Source organism: Eublepharis macularius, chromosome 6, assembly GCF_028583425.1.
Source record: "Eublepharis macularius isolate TG4126 chromosome 6, MPM_Emac_v1.0, whole genome shotgun sequence".
Lineage (NCBI taxonomy): Eukaryota > Metazoa > Chordata > Lepidosauria > Squamata > Eublepharidae > Eublepharis > Eublepharis macularius.
In genome coordinates, this window is record NC_072795.1 from 121,498,880 (window position 1) to 121,523,851 (window position 24,972).

General features: G+C 43.0%; 1 protein-coding gene across 3 annotated transcripts in view; it reads left to right on the forward strand.

The window, feature by feature from the left end:
- The window catches only part of KCNMA1 (potassium calcium-activated channel subfamily M alpha 1), a 742,538-nt gene that overhangs the window by 155,709 nt on the left and 561,857 nt on the right, over positions 1 to 24,972 (forward strand). For all 3 annotated transcript variants that reach the window (XM_054982574.1, XM_054982573.1, XM_054982572.1), the window contains exon 2: positions 11,131 to 11,298. In XM_054982574.1, the coding sequence (XP_054838549.1) occupies positions 11,131 to 11,298 (168 nt within the window). The remainder of the gene's footprint in view (positions 1 to 11,130; positions 11,299 to 24,972) is intronic.

A 24,972-nucleotide genomic window follows, 5' to 3' on the forward strand; every position in this document is an offset into this window, starting at 1 on the left:
CATTATTTTATTAAACTGTGACACAAAGTAAAGGAATTCCCCATTTTCTTCCAGCAGTCAAATGAATCCCCTCACAGACAGCAGTCATCAAAATTCCAGGCTCCTTAAAGAGAATGGGAAGCTATCTCCTCTCTAATGCCATAAGCACTGTTTGGATATTAAAGGTCCAGTATTGCTGAGATAATCTTGGAAGTTGTATTTTCACAACTGTTTCCAGAACTTCAGTTCTTTTTGCTGAACATACAAAGAAGGCTGGAAGCCCAGAAATGTCTGCAAAGAACACACTCACATCCTTGATTTGGGATGCTGCTTGTTGCATTATCAAATCCAACCAGTAGGCATAACAGTGAACACAATGGACATTTGGGTATACATCCTGAATTCTCTTTCGGACTCCTCCATGCTTTTGGACTTGCTCCATCATAGCTCTGGTCTTTTCCACATGGGGCTTTTTCATCCATTCGGGCCCCATACTACATTGATTTCTCTCCAGAGGTTTGTATGCACAATCAAAATCCTCTGATTCAATCTCCAAACTGCTTTCTAGACTTTTTTGCATTCTGCATGGAGAAAGGCTGCTTGAGACGAGGAGGATATTCTGACATGCTTGGTTACTCCTCTTCTAGGAGGCAGGAATTAGATTGCTCTTTCTGCCTCCGATGGGGAGGTCCTGCCCTTCTGAGTTCCTTTCCGGTCTTCTTAGAGAGTGCACGGATTCTTCTAGCTCCGTGGGACACCAGTTTCTTACAGAACAGCTAGACTGCAGAATCTTTCCCTTCTGTGTGCCTAACCTTCCTTGTCTTTTTTTTTTAAAGCCTGTGTATACATAAGTGACCTTTGTTGTTCAGTCCTATGTTTATGAAGGTCATTTGGGTTTTTCTTAATAATAGTAAAATAAAATTTTCTGGGAGGTCTTCTGTAGCTTCAGATGGTAGCTGTATTAGTCTGTAGCAGAACAAATTTTGAGTCCAATAGCACCTTAAAAGAATTTCCCAAGCTATAACCTTTTGTGAGTCAAAGTGCACTTCATCAGATACCAGGCAGTGGTCTTATGTAGACTCTGAACCTCAGCAGCCCATCTGGAATAGAGATACTTTAACTTGCATTTCTTTCGAATGTTGCCTCCAAAGACCTCAGCCAGAGCACACAGATCTCCCATCCTCCACTTTTTCACAACAACTCTGTGAGGTAGGTTAGGATGATAGAAGATGACTGGCCCTATATCCTCCTGTTTACCCCCCCCCCATACAGAACTGTAGTGTAATTATTCCTGGACCATACCAGTTCTGGCTGTACAGTGTGCTTGTACATGTTTGAATTTTGGTTTGTGTGTGTGTGTGTGTGTGTGTGTGTGTGAAATCCTTCTAGACTGAAAAAAAAAAAGCTGGCATCTCAGGGTGAAGAATCCAGTCTTACTTTTTTCATTTTCTTTATACAGGGAACCCCACCGCTCTGCGCCCTGTTTTCTCAAGAACTCACTCTCTCTTTGGGCTTTTCCATGTGGTTACTTACAGCTAGGGTTACCAGTCCTCCAGCGGTAGTGGGGGATCCCCCGCTTTCACCATCTACCCCTTGCCACCACTCACCTGGTTGACTAGGGGAAAGGTGTGGGAACAGGCCTCCTGTGTGCACTCCTGGGACGGTGCAATGACATCACTTATTGGGAGTGCACTTCTTGGCAGTGCACTTCTTGGGGTGCACTTCTTGCACCCCAGATTGGCCCACTGCAAAGTGTGCTCACGCTTCTGCACCTGCATGATGACATTGCCTGTAAGTGACATCACTGGAAGTGACATCATAAAGATTGGCAAGTCATAGCTAGGCCTCAACTGAGAAAATGACAAAAACTCATAATCATTATCTGTCAACCAAACAACTGGGCCTGGGTGAGTTATGCAAGTCCGGTGATAGTGGGTCTCCAGTGGAAGCTACCCAGCCTGGCTGCTATGAGTCCTCCCTCAAAGGCCAAAACAGCCCTGAAAAGGGCTTCTTGAAGGCTGACAATATTGTTGTGGTTGCATAGCAACATCCACAGTGGCCATTCATTTCTTAAAACTACAGGCACTACTTTTGTTATTTAGGTTTTTTAAAACACGTTTTAAAAAAAAGATTTCAGATTTTTCTGCAAACCTGAGGCTTTTTTCAGGTTTCTTGAAAGATTTGTCTTGCCTGTTCATGGCTCTAGTCTCTGGATTTAAGTATCCACAGATTTGACTATGTTGAGAATTATATATATTGATTTGGAATTCCTTTGGAATTAATTTTTTATGGGCAGCAATCCATCCTGAAGTTTGTGAATAGAATTGTATAGATGACCAGCCAGTTAAAATAAAATACCCTAAATGCCCTGGCAAAGCCTCAAATTCATTCTTAGGTGCACAGTCATCAGACCACTTTCCTGTGAGTAAATCACATTGGTTTATATGGGACTTACATCTAAGTAGATCTGCTTAGGGTGCTCCTATAGTCACTTGACTCCCAGTCCTCTTTTCTGATGAGAACTCTGTGGCATCTCATCATTTATAAATCTCAGAGATTGTATCTCACCATGTTCTACCTACATCCTCCCACTTCACTCTGTTTATATGTTCCTGTCATCGAGCAATTAAAATAATTAATACTTTACAAAACAACAGGTAAGCATCCTGCATAAAGATAGTACTTGCTTAAAATATTCCTGTCAAGCATCTAAATAAGGCACCAATTAAAACATCATATTAGTCTTTATGAAATGTTCATTTTTATGTATTGTGGATGGCTGCAGGATTATTTAGTTAATTCTCTGGGGCAACATACAAATAGCAGAGCACACTTGTGCCATTGATAAGGAAGGAATTCAATTAGTTTTGAAAACTCAACGCACAATCCTTGACATGCTGCAGGAAAAGAATCCTCAAATATCTACTTAAATCACCAAACACTCTCCATCTGCTGCTTTGGTTGTGTCCTAGTTGGGACAGAATGGTCATTATATTATATTCTTGCACTTCTGTGTTTTCATCTCTTTTGTTGGAGTAGTGGTATTGAAACGTTCTTTTTCCAGGAAACATTTTCCATGTAACAATGGGTGAACCCTCTCACACTCCAGCTCAACCCAAAATGGAATTACTTTTTTTTTTCAAGCATTCCAATCAAGCACTAGACAAATTTTGAAGTGGTTTTTGAGCTCTTGATATGGGTATTTAGAAAAACAAAAACAACCCCCTACAGTCCCTTTAACCCCCTCCAAACAAATGTGCATCACTCACCTTTTGCCTGTTTTCCCTCTTCCAGAATAAAAATAACTGTCAAACAGGGAGGGGTAACAGGAAGTAGGGAAAGATCATCAAACACAGAAGATAATTCACAAGTCACATTTTTCCTGGCAGTTTCCTGGAAAGGATTATGAGATTTGCAGTTTTCTCCTTTGCATTCTGATTCACCTCCCCCAACAGGAAATAATGCTGTGAAGGTTAGTGTAGGGTTGCCAGGTCTCCCTGGCAACCAGGGGGCGAGCGGGGGACAGTACTTACTGGGCTTCTTCATGCGTGTGCACTCCTGGTCGGCACATGATCATGTCACTTCTGAAAGTGACATCATTCTGATCGCAGGAGTGCTCCCACGCTTTGTGCTGGGCCACTTCTTTAAGAATCTGCCTGTTTGGGGCCAAAATTGGCTTTACATGAAGTGTTGGAGCGCTCCCATGGCCAGTGTGATGATGTCACTTCAGGAAGTGATGTCATCGTGCCTAGGTGGGAGCCTGTGTGTGTTATTCATGCCTGGGATACCTGCTGGTAGTGGCTAATCACCAGCCAGTTTGCCACTTTCCACCGATTGCCAGCGGGCAGAGGGGCAAATAACTGAGAGTTTGCCTGTTGGCAGGTATCTGGGAACCCTAGGTTAGCACCTGGTTGTCACCACTTTTGTTGTATATTGTGACTACATGGCTTTGGCTACCACTAATTTTATTTGTGGCGCAGCCCTGATATGATGGAAGTAGGAGGAGAGAGAGCTGAGGGGGGACCTCTGAGGTAAATGGCTCTCTGGATTGAATACTGTCCTGTCACAGAGCACTCTGTCTCTGTTTTAACTCTATCCACCTCATTATCAATGAAATGGGAGAATACAATGTTTTATTTTATTATCTGCTTGGTAGCTCCTAGCTTTTTGTTCTCTAAAGGCTTTTATTTGTGGCCCTCATAATATGGTACTTGATAGAGAAGTGATTAGAAACTTCATTCCCTCAGCTATTTGACTGGACAGACAACCCTCAGATGGAACAGAACAAAGATTAAATATTTATTTACAGAAAATAAATATTTTCTGTAGAAACAGTTAAAAGGTTTGTATGGAATTAATAGTAAGAACAAAGGTACAACAGGCTCAAACTCCATCCCTCAGAGGTTATGTCCCCTCAGGTTAACTTGTTGAACCTGATCCTAAATTGAGAACACAGATGCTGAGGGAAGAAATTAATTCTTTTCTTCCAAAGAGCGCTCCTCATCATTTAAGGTCATTTGTAACCTCTTTCCCACAACTGACAGGCTTCTACTCAAGTACTAGAGTGATCTTTTAAACTTCCAGAGAATCTAGCTTGAGTACCAGAAAAGTTAGATTTTGGATGGGCCTTTTTACAGGGTGCTTATTTCATTCCTTAAAACAAGGTTCCTGCGCTGCTGTGAGTCCAAAGTCCTAACTAAAAACCCCAAAATAAAAAACCCAGCTCAGCTTATGCCCATATCCAAGGTGGCAATATCCCTGTCCAAAGGAAAATATATCACTTACCCCTTTTTAAGCTGAGGTGTCTCATCCCCCTCCCATCCATTTTAGTGTTAGGGGTAGGGATGCCATTTCTCCATTGGGGAGGGGGACACCTGATCCCACCCTCCGCTCCCGCCTCTACTCACCTGGCTGGCAGGGGAGGACAGGTGGGGGAATGCCACCCTGGGCGCTCTTCCAGCATGTCGTGATGATATCACCTCCAGGAGTGATGTCATCGTGCCACCCCTGCGCTTCTCAGCAAGCTGAGTTGGGCTCCAAACTAGCCGAATTAGAGTTATTTGGGGCCCAAATCGGCTCACTGAGAAGCATGCACTCCCACGCCTGTGCTATGACATCTCTTCCTAGACATGATATCATCGCATAGGCACAGGAGTGTGTGCACATAGGAAGACCCAGAGGTGCTAAACAGGTAAATGCCAGCTCCCCCGCCCTCCTGCCAGGAAGGTAGAGGGACCTGACATCCCTAGACATGGGCTGTGACTGGCTGGCCAGTCTCTGGGGTTTGCATTTAGGGCAGAATCTCCAGGATTGGTCCAGACAGAGCCCTGGACACAGCGGTCTTAGGTGCCAGCCAGAATGCAGCCCACTCCACTAATTATGGTTAGCTAGGGCCCATCAAACCAGTATCTGAAACCATGACTTGAAGTTAGTTTACTAACTACAATTAGTCTTAACTATGTTTTTGTGTGATTATGAATACAGGCATCATTGCTTAATTCTAGCTTGTTCCTCAGCACCACTTTCCCCAGCCCAAAGTAAAGGTGAAAAAAAAATCAACATTTGTTGAGGAAAACAAAGATCATATGCAAGATGAATCCCAGTTTCACAGAATAAGCAGTTTAAACATGGATTTGCCTTATAACAAAGCCTCTATGTCTGATAGAAGGCACAAATTCTCTACCCTGAAAATAAATGTCTTTGAATGCAGACAATGGATGTTCAAACTATTTACACCCCTTCCGAATGCATACTTGTTTTTGTGCTCCATCTCCAAATATGGCTTGTATCTAGACTATAAACTTAAATAAAACATGTATAGTGTCATTTTCTGTTGCTAAAAAGGTTTCAGCCCTACAACATATATGAATTGTAATTTAGAACAGAACACCATGCTCTCTGAATAATCATTTGTGGTAAGGATGAAAGTCGCTGTTTCTTTTCCAGTTATGCATAGACTGATAAATATGGATATGATGAATCAGACATTTGGCATTCCACATTTATGAGTGACACATCCTACAAAAATTAGCCCACTGATTTTAAGCAAATGCTGTCTTTGGATCAAGAACAATTTCCCTAAAGGTTAGTTTGAAAAAAGGACTGTGAACATAAAATCATTAAAAGAGCCCAGCTGGAAAAGACCAGGGTACGAGAGTGTCCAATTTCCAACCATAGCCAACTAGATGTTTCTGGAAACCTACAATAGCCTGCTCCTACTTTTGCGTCTCAGGAACTGGGTATGCCTGGAATGTTCATTTTGCTAGTTCTGTAGCATTTGACATACCGGCCCTCCATGAATTTACTTAATCCCCTTAAAAGACCATCTAAGGCAAGGGCCAACACCACATTTTTAGCAGTATGTTCCACAAAGGAGTATTTATATTTTGTCTTCCTGAATCTCCTGCTAATCAATTTCGTTTAGCTGTCCTCTAAATACCAGTTATTCCTTTAAAACTGAATTCTCAACTTAGAAATCATATTTTTGAATGTTAATTTTAAGACAGCGTCCTCAAAAGGCCCACATCCAAGGAGTCTGTGCATCAGAACGCATCCCCAAATCTTCTGCAATTTTATTTCTTTAGAAGACTGTTCAAGGCTGTTTCAGGCAACTATGAAAAGCCAGGATAGACATTCCTTGGCAGGCTCATTTATAGTGATGCCTGCCAAATACATTTCTAATTCAAATTAAACTTTGTTTTTGCATGTCTGAACCATATGTACATCTATCTTACCATGTAAAATGCATGTTTAACTTTAAGTTTGATATTGTGGTTATGTGCATTTGGATCTATTTGACATTTGAAGAGGATTTCAACCATATGAAAGTTTTCATTTGGAATTACAACTTGTTCTTTACATCTTAAAGAAACTGGTTAAATAAATGAATAAACTTTGCTGAGTGGAGTGTTGGGAGAGGGGCAGGATCTGTACCATTATTTCAGCTGTAGAGGATGCTATACAAGTTCACCTGTGCTTTGCTTCTGAAAGACTGGAAAATCTCTACTGACATCCAGAGCCCTTTTTACTTCCTAGAAGTAAGGGACCGTGCAAATTTTCATCAGGACTCTCAAAGAACAGTTCATCATGTTAACATATAATGCAAGATTGCTGTATTCTTAACAAATACATGTTCACAAAATCTTGGAAAGCTCACAGTACAATCCTAAGCAGAGTTACATCCTTCTAAGACCGCTGACTTCAATGGATTTTTAGAGTGTAACCCTGTTTAGGATTGCATGTATTATATGTTTTCAAATAATGGAGGGTTATGCTAATGTCTTCCCAGTCCAAATTCAATATATTATGCTTGTGTTGATGAAACCTCTGAGGGTGATTGACTGAGTTGGTATAATAGCATAGAATATTCAGAAACATTTCAACTACTCGGGGAACAAAACGTGAGCAAACAAGCGGAGGGAAAGCTGTCAGTTTGGCTGAGCTTAAAACTGCACACAGGATCTAGGGCAGTAATAGCTGATGATGCGGAATAGGGTCCCAGGAAATAAGAAATTGAAATAGTTAGGGAGACCAGAGGCAAAGAAGCTGAAGAAGAGCTGCAGCATAGACAGTAGACAGAGAAACAAGAATCTGGTGGAAAGGAAACAGGGCAGCTAAAAAAAGTTTGACAAAGAGAGACTGGGCTGAAAAGTATGGCTGTGAGACAATTGTGGCTGGTGGTGTGACTGGAAAAGCCACGGAGAAAATAGGACTGCAACAAAAACCTCACTTAGGACCTGAGGACTTAAGTAGGAGATCTGCATAAGTAGCAGGATGTAATAAACAGGTGAAGGGAAATCCACAATTGTGGCAGGCTAAGAGACAGTGAAAGGAAGGAGGTGTGTTCTCTAGTTCTCTAACTGCAGCATCTCTGTGTTCCTCTGAATTTTCTGTGCCATCTGCAATTAAAGCTCACTGAAACTGGGCACATAGTAGCACAGCATCCTCATAGCCATGGCTGCTAGCGCTGAATGTGCACGGCCGTGGCCAAAAATGACTCACCAGTCAGCTTAGTGCAAGTAAAATGTTCCTTGTCAGGGCTTTTTTTTTCTGCGGAAAGAGGTGGTGGAACTCAGTGGGTTGCCCTCAGAGAAAATGGTCACATGGCTGGTGGCCCCGCCCCCTGATATCCAGACAGAGGGGAGTTTAGATTACCCTCCGCACCATGGCGCGGAGGGCAGTCTAAACTCCCCTCGGTCTGGAGATCAGGGGGCGGGGCCACAAGCCATGTGACCATTTTCAAGAGGTTCCGGAACTCCGTTCCACTGCGTTACAGCTGGCAAAAAGCCCTGCTCCTTGTTAATTTGCTTCTTCCTCTCTCCCCCTGGTGACTGTAAAGGCCACTGCCTGCAGACAGAGGGTCAAGCAGGTTTTTAAAGAGTTGGGGCTAGATTCCCCAGACCCAGCTTGGGTTTCAGCAGCCAAAAAACATTGGGTTCCACCATTAAAAAGTAAATGGCTGTTAAAAAATAAAGGAGAGCCCAAACAGTCCCAGAATGCCTCCATGGGGGGGAGGAGGGCCTCCTCTCTCCCCCCTCAAGCTGTTTTCCTATGTCAAAATTGCACAGGGGGAGTTCTCCCCTCCTGTTTTTACTGTTCCATGTGCATGCAATACTCCATGTGGAGCAGAAAAAACAAGGGGGAAAGCCTCCCAGACCCAACTCTTTTAAAAACCTACACGTTTAGCTTGATCCAAAGAAGAGTCCCTCAGATTAATCACACACACTTCCTTTGAAAAAAGGGATCCTTGAAAACTCAGTGGCTTTCTGGAAGATTGTCAGCTCTGCTTTTTGTTTAAGACTCTTGTATTCACATATAGAGATGGGCACGAACAGAAAAAAAAATGAACATGATGTTCGTTGTTCATTGCCATCCACGAACAGGGACTCACGAACAACCATGAACATGGCCCTGTTCATGAACATGTTCATGGTTGGCTGTTCATGGGGGCCAGCAGGCTCTCCTCCAGCCATCATCCAAGTCAAGATCCTACTGCACCACTCCCAGAAACCTGACCTGAGCAGGCACCAGGAAAGGTACCAATAATAAGTAATAGCTTGGCCCCAGAGCCTGGCAGCAGACCTGGAAAGGGTAGATACCTATCGCACCACTCCCAGAAACCTTACCTGAGCAGGCAGTAGGAAAAGTACCAATAATAAATAATAGCTTGGCCAAGAGCCTGGCAGAAGCCCTGGAACTTGAAGGGGTAGATCCCTATCCCACCACACACAACAAAAATGCAAGCTCCAATGCACTCTATCAAAATGCCAAGAGCAACTCTCTCCCTCTCCATCGTCTGCAAACTAGGCCAGAGCTGGGAGCCCCCCTCCCCCCTGCTCTTTGCTCCCTTGTAACAAATTTGGAGCTCCACGCTTGAAAGGAAGCCCTGCCTATCAAGTTAAATTGGGCTTAGATTGGGGTTTCCAGGGCAACAGCAGGAGTTCAGACAAAGTTCAGACAATCCCTGCCTAAGTTGCCAAGGGAACTGATTGTAGGTTCCAGACTGTCTGGCTTGACAAACAGCAACGAATGAGGCTTGCAACGACCACCTGTTCGTTTAGAATGGGGCCTCATGAACAGCTTGTTCGTGAACAGCAGATTGGGCTGTATTGTCGAAGGCTTTCACAGCCAGAGAGCGATGGTTGTTGTGGATTTTCTGGGCTGTATAGCTGTGGTCTTGGCATTGTAGTTCCTGACATTTCGCCAGCAGCTGTGACTGGCATCTTCAGAGGTGTAGCACCAAAAGACCAAGATCTCTCAGTGTGACACTGAGAGATCTGTCTTTTGGTGCTACACCTCTGAAGATACAGCCTGGAAAATCCACAACAACCACAGCAGATTGGGCTGTTCGTGGCTTTTTTTTGTTCATATTGCTGTTCGTGCCCATCTCTATTCACATACTCTATACTTCAGGCATCCTAGGGAAAAACTAATTCTAGAAACCATCAATGAAAATGATACGTGGCTGATGTTCACATTCACTGCCAATGAATTTTAGGTTTATTTTGTCCTTGTGCATATTTATGCATTCAAATTTGCGTATAAGACCGTAAGCATATGCCATTCACACTGCCCTGGGAGCGCACCACGGAAGCCTATTTCCCCGCCTTTCCACCCCACCAGCCAGGTCAGTGGTGGTGGAGGGCGGAGAGTGGGAGCAGAGGATCCCCTGCCCCCACCGGGGGACCTGGGATCTCTAGTTCCAGATCTCCTAATGCTGTACATGTGAAGTAAGAAAGGAAACTGGTAGCCGTCAAATCAAAAATATCTATAGCAGAGGTTCGCAACGTGGTGCCCCTGGGTGCCATGGTGCCCACATATACCTTTCCTGACTCCTGCAAAGTATTTTTAGAAGGTGGGTGGGGCCAGGTGAAGCTTTTGCCCAGCAAGGCTAGTGGAGATTTGATTGACTGCAGATTTTTAAAAAATATTGCTTTGGCAGTAGCTGCTACCAATGCAAAAGGATCTTCACTGTGTTGCTGAAGGTAAACTGCAGCAGCCATTTTGTAGCTGGCTCTGCCTCTTGCAGCAGCTGTTTTGTGGATGCACCTGCCACACACTGTCAGAATTCCAAAAGTGTCCACAGGCTGAAAAAGGTTGGAAACCTCTGATCTACAGGTTCTCTCTAGCATCCTTTGAAAAAATATCACTCACCATATAAAATGGGTGTGGAGAACACCACACTGTTAGTTAAGTGGACTAGGCAGAAAGGTATGCTAGGCAACATAGTGCCTCCCTCTTATGTTGACTAGCATACCTTTCTTTATTGCCAAGCATTGCTCATAGGCGCACCATTATGGTCACAATATGGGCGGAGCTTATTGCTGAAGGTACCCTATATCAAGATAGGTGTTGCTTAATATGCAAACACTGCACATTTTGGGAGGGCATGTTTTGTTGTGTTCTGTTGTGCAAAAGTTAATAGAAGTATGGCTGGTGCAGAATGAGAGCAGGTGGCTTCTTGCAGAATTACCGTTCCACGGATCCTTCTTTGGGTATTCTCTAGAAGATGGGTTGTGATTCCATGTGGCAGAGGAGCCTGATCCCTACCCCCCACCCCCACTCTCTGTGTTGTAAAGATAGCTCTTTTGTATTTATTGGGTTGCTCTTAAACATTGCTGTTCTAACGCCTCCCCTTTCTCTACTTTACAGGAGGTCCAGAAGATAAATGCCCCTGCAGAGACCCAGGCCGATGGGGACTTGAAACCCACAGATGAGAAAGAAGAAACTGTGCCAGCAGTCGAAGTGGGCTGGATGACTTCTGTTAAAGACTGGGCAGGGGTGATGATTTCAGCCCAGACATTGACTGGCAGAGTCCTTGTGAGTTTTCTCATGTTTGATTTTAATACGGCTTTGCTTTTCTTTAAGGGTGGATTCAGATGTGTCTTTCTAATAACCTTGTAAATAGGGTGGGAAAGCTCTACATTAATAGCCTTTTCTTCTTTTTGTGGTATCCTGCTAAGTGATACAGAAAATGGCTTCAGCGGGCTAAGCTGATACAGGATGGAGCCTTCAGACAATCTGCTTCAACTGGTGTTTATATTCACTAGATAGAAAACGTGGCAATGTGAACCCACTCTGGGTCTATATTCCTCCACATTCTCATTTGGAATTAAGTTTTAATTGAAATGTATGGGACCCCATCCAAATTAACATAGGACAGGGTCAGGATCCCATGTTATATAACTCTACCAGATACTCGAATGACTGTTTTGAGAGAACTTTCACACTGAGTTTCGCTAGACTAATTTCTGCACCGAAAATTAACAGAGCAGTTCTTTGCCATTGCTGGGAAATTTATTGTTTCGGAGCACCTGAAGTTATGAAAATTAACTTCTAATTTCAGGGAGGATATAATACCCAGAAAAGGCCATTGTTATTATAGTAATAATTTTATACCCACCTCTCGATGCCTCATGCTTCCCTTATCAATTATATTGTGCATACGAAATCATGACTGTTTCCGTCATAGACACAGCTGGCTTTACAAAAGACCAGGAGGATCGTATGAAAAGTAGACTTTCTCAGCTGGAAGAGAATTAGAATATTGACTTTGGGTCCTTAAATATTCTTCACTCTGTGTAACAGCAGCATACAATGGATCAGAGGAAGGTACTCAATGGTGTGATCCCTGTTTGGATGCTATGCTATGAACTGGAGAAATGGGTTAACTTGCTATGCCATGAAAACATATCAGAAATATGGAAAGGGTTGACGCTGTTAACTTTGAGATATAGAATTTTGTACTGTCAAACTCTAAACCTTTTGTCTCTGAGGGAAAGATCCCGCTTGATCTGAGAGCAAAGCTACAATTGAAGTTTACAGAGCGGCTGTCTATGGGAGGGAGAACGTGCGGTCGGGAGGGGAGTGCAGGCGTTGGGCTTTCACTGGGTGCCCCCCTTCCCCTCCACTGGGTGTGTGTGTGTGGGTGGGTGGGTGGGTTCTATAAACTTCAATTAAATGGAGAGCCAAGCTGTAAGACCAGCATGCCTACATTTTCCATCAAAACTTGAGGTAAGCTGACAAGTGTCCAACCTGTGTCAGGCGTCACTTGTAGCTTGGCTCTGAGTCTGTTCTGGTTGTAGATCCTGTGGCAGCAGTGCTTTTAGGCAGGAAAAGAGAAAAGTAACAGCCTGTTGTGGTATGCTGCTGCCAGCTGACCAGTTCTGCTTAATTTACCTGGATTTGATTGAGATTTAGAGTTTTATATTGGTGAGTTGGAATACACACACGCACACACACAGAGAGAAAATGTGGTTTGATGAAGGGAATGAGGATCATCTGCAATGAGCAAGTCTTCAAAGACTGACAAAAGACATCTTGCAATTTCTGTCACAAAGAGTCTTTTTTAAAAATCACAGTGATCAAAGAATTTTTTAAAAAAGATTTAGGATAATGTGATCTGCCTGGACTAGTTTGGATTTGTTTTCTTTTTTTCTTGGTATAATTATGCAGTTAAAATGTATGTTCTGCCTCTTAAACCCCTCCCCCAGTTTGTTATTTAAACTCTGGACAAGATACTCGCTACGGTCCTAAACACATTTAACTAAGGAGTCTGTCCTATTTGATTCGGTGGGACTTGTGTCTGAGGATTCACAGAATCGAACTGCGTATTGGGTAGTACTGACTTTCCTTTTTTGGCCTAAGTAACTGGAGAATGCTGGCTGTTGTGGGTTTTCCGGGCTGTATTGCCGTGGTCTTGGCATTGTAGTTCCTGACGTTTCGCCAGCAGCTGTGGCTGGCATCTTCAGAGGTGTAGCACCAAAAGACAGAGATCTCTCAGTGTCAGAGATCTCTCAGTGACACTGAGAGATCTCTGTCTTTTGGTGCTACACCTCTGAAGATGCCAGCCACAGCTGCTGGCGAAACGTCAGGAACTACAATGCCAAGACCACGGCAATACAGCCCGGAAAACCCACAACAGCCATCGTTCTCCGGCCGTGAAAGCCTTCGACAATAACTGGAGAATTCTTTTAAATTCCAATTGCTTTGCTTAATGAGAAAGACTCTAACTAACTAAACTCTTTAACATACCTGCATTTTCTATGATGCAAGAGAATTGAAAAGGCAGGAAGAACCCCTGTTTCTGTTTTCAATATTTGCAAGTTAGAACCATCTTTAATAAAATTAGGTCATTTTCTGCTAGTGTGGAGCATTTCTGCCAGGAGACAGGGAGATAGGTCTAGGTGTGGCCTAGAGAGCTCCCGGAATTACAACTGATCCCCAGACTACAGAGATCAGTTCCCCTAGAGAAAATGGCAACTTTGGAAGATGAATAATAATAGAAAAGAGCAAGAGACCAGTAGCACCTATAAGACTAACAAAATTTGTGCAAGCGTATGAGCTTTCACAAGCCGCAGCTCACTTTTTCAGACCATCTGAAGAAGTGAGCTGTGTCTCACGAAATCTCATACCTTACCACAAATTTTCTTAGTCTTATAGGTGCTACTGGACTCTTACTCTTTTCTACTGCTACAGACAGACTAACACGGCTATCTATCTTGATCTATCTATAATAATCATAATCATACTTATATATACCGCTCTTCTAGATAGATTAATGCCCTACTCAGAGTGGTGAACAAAGTCAGTGTATTATTATCCCCACATTACAGCCAGGGAGCTGGGGCTGAGAGGAGCGGCTTACCTGAGGCCGCCTGCTGAGCTTATGGCAGTAGCGGCATTTGAACCAGCAGAGTGCTGACTTGGAGCCCAACCACTTCACCACTACGCTACAGCATTACACCCTGCCGAGGCCCTCCCCTCCCCAAACTGTCATCTTCAGGCTTCACCCCCAAATCTCCAGGAATTTCCCAACCCAGAGTTGGCAACCCTAGAGGCAGGGGCAATGGGTTGATTTTTGTTCTTTCCTACTGCAGACTCTCATGCCCCCACCTCTGGTGTTTTTGAGAGTTTCTTGTTGCTCAGGAACAACTTTGTGGGGGGCTAAGCAAACTGCATTGAGAGAGGAGAGGAGCGAAAGTTTTCTTCCCTTTACAGGGCTCTGCTGGCAATTCTTTGGATCCAATCCAATGTTTTAATCAATTAAAAATTCTTTAGTCAGTAGATGGTCCTTGCTAAAACCATGTTTTACTTTCTGGACTCATAATTTAGAAACGGAGAAGAATTAAAGCCAAAATGAAGTTCCCAAAGGAAGTATAAATTTTCTCCTTAATTTATTATCAAAACGTCCCGGATGCCTTTTATTTCGCCATACGTTTACCTATGCCCTCTGCCTTCAGTTAGCCTTTTCTATCACATCCAGCATTTCTGTGGGACTTTTTGCCATTGACTTTATGTGCTGTGAATCTTTTACAGGGAGAAAAAATCAGCTGCAACTGAGGGTATTGTTATTGAAAAATCTTTTAAAGATATTTAGCCTCTGGTTCTTAGTGATTTAGCACAGCCTCTTCCTGAAACGTTTGGCCATTTCCCCCCAACCTAATGGCAGAAAATTCTGTTTTATTGAGTAAAAGATTATGGCTTTTTGTAGGTCAATTGCAGATCAAAATTAGATTGGGGAGAGTGACAGATGAGGAAATTACAGTACCTTTCCATACAGGAGGCTGCGGTTTAAAATAAAAATCAGTCTTCCACATCCAGCATTACATAACCTTTAGGAAGTGGTTTTCTGAGCACTTTGGTGGTGAAGAGACAGAGTAGCAACTGTTCTTTTGGTTACATGTGCTCACACAAAGAAAGCTGTTGCACAACTCTTGGCCCATAGATTTGTTTGCTAAGAAAAGGTAGCAAGGTGTGGTGTAAACATCAGTGTGAAAGAGAATGACATTTGTGTTTGGTTTTCCTAATGCAAATCTCAAACTTTTTCTTTTTCACACTGTAGGCTGGAGCGTATGTAATGGACCCACTGGTATGACCTCCTCTGAGGAATGACTCTTCATTGGGTTTCCAACTCCAGCGTGGGAAATTTCTGGAGATTTTGGGGGAAGTGCCTGGGAAGGGTGCAGTTTTGGGAGGGGAGAAAGCCCATTGGAGATGTGATACCATAGAGTTTCCCCTCCAAGGCTGCCATTTTCTCTAGGGGAACCAATCTTTTTGGTCTGGAGATCAGTTGTAATTCCGGGAAAACTCCAGGCCTGTAATTCTTGGCTAGCCTGTAACTTTAAAAAAAAACTGTATTGAGCAGGGCTTTTTTTCTGGGAAAAGAGGTGGCGGAACTCAGTGATGGAACTCAGGACCACACAATGATGTCGCTTTGGGTCAGCTGTGACAAGGGGGGAGTTTTTTTAAAGTTTAAATCGCCCTTGGCAAAAATGGTCACATGGCTGGTGGCCCCACCCCCTCATCTCCAGACAGAGGGGAGTTTAGATTGCCCTCCGCGCCGCCAAGCGCAGTGCTCAAGGCAATCTAAACTCCCCTCTGTCTGGAGATCAGGGGGCGGGGCCACCGGCCATGTGACCATTTTGAAGAAATGCCAGAACTCCGTTCCACCGCGTTCCTGCTGAAAAAAAGCCCTGGTATTGAGTATTGACTCTTCGAAGAAATGGTGTAGTGCAGTGCTGTGAGCCGGTAGATCAAATCACAGCCACAAATCAGTACTTGCAGCTATTTCTTAGCTTCCTCCTTTGTAATGTATGGATAATATACCTGACCAACCTTATGGGGCTGTTGCAGTTTTTGTGGAGATAGTGGGCTTGATCCCATCGATCATTTCCTTTAACAGACAGCATTTCCATGAGCAGGACAGACCTGCCCTGCTTCCCTTCCTCTTTCTGCAGCCCACTGATCTGCCAGAAATGCTGCTTCTGGGGCGGGGGCAGCAATTATGAAGGACAAATTGGCGATCTTCAGCAGGATGGGGAAATGGGTGAAAATCACCTTGCTTCTATTAGTGGATACAATTGATAGGATTCAACCTAATGTGCATAAAGCATTTAGATCCAAAGGTGCCAGTCTCTCCCCTACTGCAGCACCCAACTTTGCCACCCTATGCTGTTGATAGGGGCCCTCTAGCTAGGGTTATCAGCCACCAGGTGGGGACCGGAGTTCTCCCAGAATAACAGCTGATTTCCAGATGACAGCGATCAGTTCCCTTGTGGAAAAAGTCAGCTTCGGAGGGTGGACTCTGTGGCCTCACGTCCCTTTTTAGCTCTCCTCCCAAATTCCACACTTCCCAGGCTCCACCCCCAAATCTCGAGGAATGTCCTGAGTTGGAGTTGGCAACCCTACTTCTGGCCCACCAGGAACAGAATTGGAAGGGGGGTTCGTGGGCTGCAGAAAGAGATGGAACTGCCCTGTTGTGTGAGATTTGCTCTGTAATTCAGATCCAGTCCAGTAAGTAGTTATCCCCATGTTATGAGTTCCAGTCCCCTGCTCTTTATTCCTATAAGCCACAGAGGAGGCATGGAGACTCACAAAAAGACAGTCTAGTTTCCCTCCATAAGGAAGTACTTCTAAGCGTCATGCAACTGGTGAGGATCGGTCCCCTTGGCCCATCTGTGTGCTCATGTGCTATTACATGCGCCAGTAAATAGGTATCAGTGGTACCCCCTTACTTCCTTGAAGGCTGCTTGGTAGGATTATTTAATTGCAGGCATGCTTAAACTGTACTTGTAAAAATGGCTGCAAATGTGTTTATCTAATACAATATTGTCCCAGTGGACTAGGACTGTCTAAAATTAGGCCCTGAATAAGCACAAGCAGTAATAAAATAGACAGCTTGCTCCGCAATGAGTTGATACTGTAAATGTAAGACAGGAGCCGAATGTGAATTGACAGAGAAGGGAACACAAGGAAATATAGATCAAGCATGATAGATTGATTTGTCCCACTGGCTGCTTAACTCCTGACACCATAATTGCCAGTTTGACTTAGCCTCATCTTTCTAAGGCTTTGGAGAGTTAAACCTTCATCTAGCACTTAATTACTAAGAAGTTAATCTGTTCCTCAATGCACATACTCTAACTCCTCGTAGATTGTCACAAGTTATTGGATTATTATCTATGCACCAACCACATTTCGGTTCAAGATCTCTTTTTATACAGTTCTCCGCATCTGCATTGCTTGCCAGATTTTGGGAATGAGGTCTGAATGACCTGATCTGAGCTGTGAAGGTGTACTGATGCATCGTGATCTGCTATTTTTCCATCTTTGATTTCTAAACTTTGACTGTTTATGCCCATGTAGTTTGAGACTTTTTGTTTTTTCATATGTATAAATATAGAAGTACACGTGCAAAATAGGAGTTTTATGTCAGTGCTATTCTATGTAGAGTTTTAATTAGTGCATATTTGAAATCATACACTTTTATAAGCTGGATGGAAAAAATGTCGCTGAAAACGGCAGCAAAACACACATGTACCAGTTCCAAAATCAGTATTAGAAAAGTTCCAAGTTAAACTGGAAAGAAAGTGGAGCTGATCAGCCAAACCATGGAACAGTATATTGGAACAGGGAATAGCCACTCATCTCTAATGTCTTTCATTTCCATCTTTCCAAAAATTAGAAAGCTTGTTAGCAAGGGAATGTGTGAAAACTATTTAGAATGTGCCATTCTTTGCCTGGGCAGCTGTCAGAAACCAGGAACAGTTTGTAAAAGCTAATTTGGTTCTAAGTTAGTTGAGAATATTTCAAAAATAATTCTGTTGGTGGGAAACAACAAGATAAAGTTTTTTGGATAATTTGATGGATAAATTGTTTTGTTTTATGCATTTATTTTATGCAGTGTAACTTTGTTAACTGTTGGCTTTGGGAAACAGTTTGTGGAGGATTAGTAGAATCCATTGAAGGATTCCAGTGGTGAATAAGGGGGTCAATTTAGGCAGAACGGCGTTAGAGATGTGACGAATTTTGCAGCCTTATTATTTTGGCTTGGAAAATTCCCATTTGGCTTTTTTGCTTTTCTTTATGGAAATTGAGATTTTAAGTCCATATTTTCATCCCTGTAAAAAGTATGCAAGTTTAATCAATATTCTTGTATCAGTTACATAGAAATAAAACCTAAATGGTATATAAGTGATGTACAATATATAAAAAGTGTAAAAATAATATTAAAATGCTGTCACAAGAACAAGTGAATTTGGAACACCAATGAAGAAAAGAGACAAAACAGAAAGGTTGACAGTGACAAAATGAAAAAAGGCTTATTTGTACAGCCGTAATTTGGGATAAGAAACATTCACATGGCTCCTTAGGAGGTCTTCAGTCTAGCAGAGGACCTTCTAAGAACCAACTTGAGTGCTCCATTGATCTAGCCATTTTTTTCTGTTTCTGTTGTTGCAGCAGTAGGCTAATTTTAACAAATAGGTTTGTGCATGTACAACATTTCCTACTGGGGCAATAGTGAAGGCAGTGACCAGAGAGGGGAGTAGAGTCAATGGAAACATCCCAGCAGCACTGTAAAAAGGTCCCCTAGTATGGATGGCATCACTTTCACCATGTGCCTGGGCACAACTTCCTGGGGAACTCCCGTGGCATTATGTGATTGTTATTGTGTGACAAGTAGGCCAGGCTGGGGCTATTTAGAATTCTGAGAGATCCCACTAAGATATCTCAAGAAAATCTTGAATGGACCTTCTACCTTCTCTCCTTTGTTTTCTCTCTCCTTATTCTACCTCTCCTTTAGCAGCTAATTTCCCCTAAGGATTCAGAGGGGCAGGAACAATTAGTTGCTAATGATAGTTAAGATAAGCATAAACAATGGAAAGAGAAAGGTGAATAATGGTTCTAGGTTTCTCTGCCAAGCTCTAGGGGGAGCCTCCAGAGTTTCCAGAAGACTGAACTTGGCTTACACAGTGGCTACTTTTCATGTGATGCTTACAATGTGTTGCGAGCTTACAACGAAAGTTTGCTATAAAGCTATCACAGCATGTCACAGATCAGGATCGCCCACGTTCTTTACTCTGCTCAGTATATTGTTTTCCATTACATAAAATACATTAAGGTTTTAAGAATTATTATGCCGATATTGTGAAACTGCTGCTGTTTTTGTGATTCCGTTAGGAAATTCCAGCCTGCAGATACTTTTTCTGCTGACCTGCAGGAATATTTACCTGCTTTGAAGGGTCACAGAGTACACCCCACCCTGCTGATGGAAGTGAGCTCTCTAGTTTGGGTCTTGAGCCAAGGTGCCACATCTTTCAGTAAACACAAATTAGATATATCTATGAAAAAAATAAATCAAGAGGAGAACTTACAGGGGAGGGGAAATCCCTTTCCTGCACCAGACCCTCTTTTCCCAAGTGCTGCCTCCACTTCCTTCCCCCCCCCCCTCACTTTTTCCTCCTCTTGGTATTGGTGACTGCTGTTGCCACATTAGGTGCCATTTTGGATTGCTATGACAACCAAAAATACCACACAAACTCTTGGGCTATTTTAAGGTGATTCTACATATGTTCAGACATTGCTTTTAATGTTTTTACACACAGAGAGATTTTTTTTTAAAACAAATGTTGGATTTTGCAGAATCCTAAATAGTAGCTGTGACTGGCCCTATCATGTGGATTTTTAAATCTGCACTGGAGATTTAACAGATAAAAAGATGACATTTATTTCAAAGAGTATTTCTTTGATTGTTTTAGTTTCTACCCTGCCTTTCCAGAAGGATCTCCAAGGTGGCTTGCAATTAATTTTGGGGTGGCTCCATCTGTCTCTGACATAGAAATGCTCTGAGGGTGGCATCTCATCCACACTCCAGTTCTCATTGAGCCTTTCTGGTTCTCCGGCCTTATTTTCCTGAATGCTGACCATTAATTGGTCAGTTGCTGGCCTGTGTTCTCTTTTCTCTCTCTCCCGCCCAGGATGGCAGATGTTTTTTACTGGGCACAGTCACACAGTGTAGAGACATTGCCAGGTGTTCTCTTCCAGTTGGGTTTAAAACCCATGCGGTTGCTGGCCAAGGGCTCAGGGTAACCAGTCTGGAACATCGGATGTTTAGCAACAAGGAGCACTAGGCAGCAGGAGGGCATGGGGAGCAGGTCTGCCGGATGTAGCAGAGATCCAGTTTACAGGCTGTGGGTTGGAATTGGGTGCTGCAGGATCCAAGTGACATCCTGATAGGGTTACCAGCTCCAGACTAAGAAATTCCTGGAGATTTTGGGGGTAGAGCCTGGGGACGGGTGGGGTTTGGGGAGGGGAGGGTCCTCAACATGATATAATGCCATAGAGTCCACCCTTTAAAGCAGAGGAACTGATCTCTTTGGCCTGGAGATCAGTTGTAATTCCAGGAGATCTCCAGCTACCACTTGGAGGTTGGCAACCCTACATCCCGAAGAAAGACAGACAGAAAGAGCAGAGTAACACATCCCAAGGCTTCTGGCTTGATCTGAGAATAGATCTCCATCTGTCTAGAGCGATAGAATATTAATTTATTAAGAGTGGTCTGCACTGTTGGGTTGCCAGAAACCACACTCTTTCATACTCTGCCCCGCCCTACCCTAGCCTGCAATGCATAATAACCATGGACTGGGTCCACACAGGGTCCATATGGACATGATTACTTCTCAGCCATGCTTTGGCATCTGCAATCTAGGGACGATACCACTGGCAGTTTATTTCTACCCTGCTAATGCTACCCACAACTGCAGAACAATGTTTACATTTAGAAAAAACTTTCTAAAAGCTCCCTAAAATACAAAATCACATTTTTTTTCCACAGAAGTTTTGAGTGAGCGTGGACTTCACTCTTTGCTTTGACACTTTTTTGCAGGGCGGGGAGTGAGATATGTGTGAGGTCATTCTGCAAATCAGTGTAACAATAAAGTCCTGTCTTTCAACGTGGCCTCCTGCAAGCTGCTGTCTCTTACCAGGGAGCCACGTCTCAAAAGCAACCAGGAAATCCATTTTGCAGAAGAGGGATCTGTCAGTGTAGTCTTACTTATGTTTAGGGAACTTAATCCCCAATCAGGACTTGGTGCATTCCTGCTCCTCTAATAAAGTTGCAAGAACTTAAGGGGATGGCACGTGAGTTGTCACAGAGCTTTGTGTAAAGCAAAATTCTGAGGCAAATTTGGAAATTCATAACAAAACATTATAGGAAGTTTGATGGCTCCTGCTTGGATAAAATGTGGAGTTCTGAGGGAAGCAACCAAGGCTGAAGAGTTGTATCAAAGACATTCTGCACAATCTACATAGGTCTCCCCTCAAAGTCAACCTGGAGACTCCAGCTGGTGCAAAAAGTTGCAGCTTGTTTAGTTTCAGGAGCTAGACAGAGCATGCATATCACTCCCATTCTGCAGTCACTCCATTGGCTACCCATCTATTACTGGGCTCAATTCAAGGTTATAACTATTACATTCAAAGCCCTTCGTGTCCAAGGCCCTTCGTATCTGCAAAACTGCCTCTCTCGCTGTGTTCCGTTGTGGTGCCTTCACTCATCTGAACAGGGCCTTCTGCAGATACCACCCTACAGTTGGGCTAAATCAAGAACTGCCTGTACATGCGTGTTCTTTGTGGTAGCCCCCACCTTGTGGATTGGCCTGCCTGAGAAGGTCAGGAAAGCTCCCACTCTCCTGGCTTTCCACAAACTATGCAAGCTTGAATTATTCAGGAGGACTTTCTAATCACATTATAGGGTTGTATCATAAGACATAGCTCAAAGAGATATACCTTGGTAAAGGACAGGGACTGTAGACTAGGCGACAGCAGCTAGGATGTTATATGCACAACTTTGGAAGACACAAGAGATACCATCGGTGGAAGATTGGATCTAGAAGTTATTGAACATGGCAGAAATGGACAAATTAACAAGGAAACTTAAAGAACAAGATATAGAAGAATTTATTATGAACTGGACATTTCTTCTGTTTTGTCTGTATTATTTATGCTAATAAAGGTTGCTGTGCTGCTGCTAAATGAACTGGGAGAAACTTAAGAACTATATGGAAAGAAAGGGGGACATGAAGGGGAAAATCTGGTCTTTGGATAACTTGTAAAGGGGGAAGGTAGTTCTTTGCTGGTAGCTGAAATATTTAAACAATAGATAATGATAGATAAGGGATTTTTATTGTTAAAAATAGTTTAATAGAAGAGATAGCAGATAGACTGCAATTTAAATAGTGGGGGGGTTGGAAAACTGTTGGAAGTCTATTATAAAAAGGGGGGAATGGGTGGGGGAACTGAAATGGGATGGAGATGTTAATTGAATGTTATGAGTGATATATGTTAACCCATCCAATAAAAAACTTTAAAAAAAGGGGGACTGTAGACTAGGCTATTGGGTACTGTCTGCTGATGTAGATATGTTCCTGCTGGGTAGTTTGACAATTTACTTATTCAGAAAGGTTTCATTTTTGTGTTCTTGTCTTTATGCTAGTTTTCAAATTTACTACTACCATACCCTATTGTATCGGTTTTCATTGAACCATATTGTATTTTTGCTGAGAGTGTCCTAGCTATTGATTATATCATATTCACCCCTTCCCCCGCTTTCTTCCCCCCCCCAAAACAAGAACAACAACAAAAATAAAACAGTGTTCTGGACTTGGGCCTACGCAATATGACGAGGGCTGTCAGTTCTCAGAATCTGGCCCCAGTTTTCAGGGAAGAAAAAAAATAGGATCTCACAAGATACAGGGTCACAGAGCCTCCTCATCCTCACTGTTGGCCACCACCTGTGGTGATTTAAACTTTAAATCACCTTTTCCCCCCAGTAGCACTTTTTGGAGTCTGTTTGTCTTTTGAGGGACAAAAGAATTGAGAGGTGTTTCCCATAGGTCCCAGGGACTAATAAATGCATTTTGAAAACACATGGGGAAAGAGGGTGATACCTGTACACGGGGGACCAGTTAATATAAGCAAGGCTTGAGAGCACATTGCAAACTTAAGCAAGACTCTCCAGGCACACTTCCCTCTTTTCCAACAGGCATCATCCAAAATCTGCCCTTGTCTAAAGGAGACCACCTGATTGGTTCCAGTGGTGCTTTCGCTTGACAGGATCCTGTAAGAAAGCAAACAAACTGAGTGGCTTGTTTTCATAACAATGCTTTTTCTACATACCTAACTTCCCTAGCTGTAAATTCATATATATCCTTGTTGCTGTTTGTGAGTTAGTGTCTGCATTTTACTCGTAGAAGAACTGATTTGGGAATTACTACATATTGCATAGTACGGAGGGGCTTGCTATAGCACTGAGCTGTAGTAACCTGGTAGCAGTATGCTGCATTTCTGCTAGCATCATCTTTAAAAATGTTTAATGCCGTTCAGCACTGTAGCTCTTGAAGTGGCGCATGACTTGTTGCTTTCCTATGGAATGTGGTGCTGGTTAAGAGCTCCTGTTTAGCAGATTACCACAGGCAAGAACTAGGATGTGGGGTATCATGGTAAACTAAGGGTTAATCTCCTACTATGCAGGAGATAGACCAGACTGTTGGGGGCAGGGTTGAAACACTGTTAAACTTGTTTCCTACCAGAAGGCTGTATCTGGTCTCTGTTCCAAATACTCCTTGTAAGCTAGGCCTAGCAGAACGGAGATGCAAGTTCAAATCTCCATTCTGTATGGAAGCTGGCTGGGTGACCTTGGGCCAGTCACATACTCTCACCCTCACCTACATTTCAGGGTTGTTGTGAGAATAAAATGGAGGAGAGAAGAATGATGGAAGCCACTTTGGGTCCCTGTTGGGGAAAAAGGTGGGGTATAAATGAAATAAATTTTAAAAAATAAAAGAATGAAGATGGGAGCTGATGATCAATAGTTGCAGTGTGCATCAGAAAAATGAATATACCCAGCAGTTGTTGAGCGATTGTTAAACCTTGTACTGGAGGTGCTCTGGGGAGTGACTACATAAATGCACTTCCTAGGTGTTCATAAGCAGATTAACTCATGTGAACAGTACCTCTTTCCTTGTGTTTAATTCATAGATGGAGCCCTTTGTTGTCTTGGGTGTGCTGTTGATGAGCAAGATTTATGTGCTTTTTCTGTCTCTGTGTTAATCTGCCGTAGCTCTCAATGTGAGAGATTGCTCATTGCTGAACTGAAGAAGTGTCCTCCAGTTTGCTTTCATCTCCCGTGACTACAGTGTGGGCTATTGCCTAGGTTTCCATAGGGACATGAACAATGCTTCCCGTTGGGGTTCATCAGCCACAAGATGATGATGCTACAAAGTACACAGTGTTGAGTTGGTCTTGTTGGTTTCTATGGTAACTGCAGCTTCCCTTAATCCAGCCCCCCCCCTGTATTTTTTTAAATCTTTTGCTTCTGCACTGATATTGCCACACCCACAGTGCATTTGTGGTAATTCCTTTTCTGCTTGCAGGCGGCACTCGCAAGCATCATTCTAGGGAGAATGAAGGACAAATGTATTTATGGCACATCTCTCTCCTTCCCTCCCTCTCTCTTTTTTTCTGGTATCTTTTCCCTTACACTCCTGAAATAAAAACCAAACTGCTATCAAACCTTTAATGCTGCCATCTGTCCAAATTTTTATGGGCTGTTGGCATTTTTATGTGCCTAACTCACGTTTTAATAACACTGGGATTTGAAAAGCTCCAAACAGTGTTTTGAATTTTTTTTTTAAATTGAGAGCTACCATATAAATA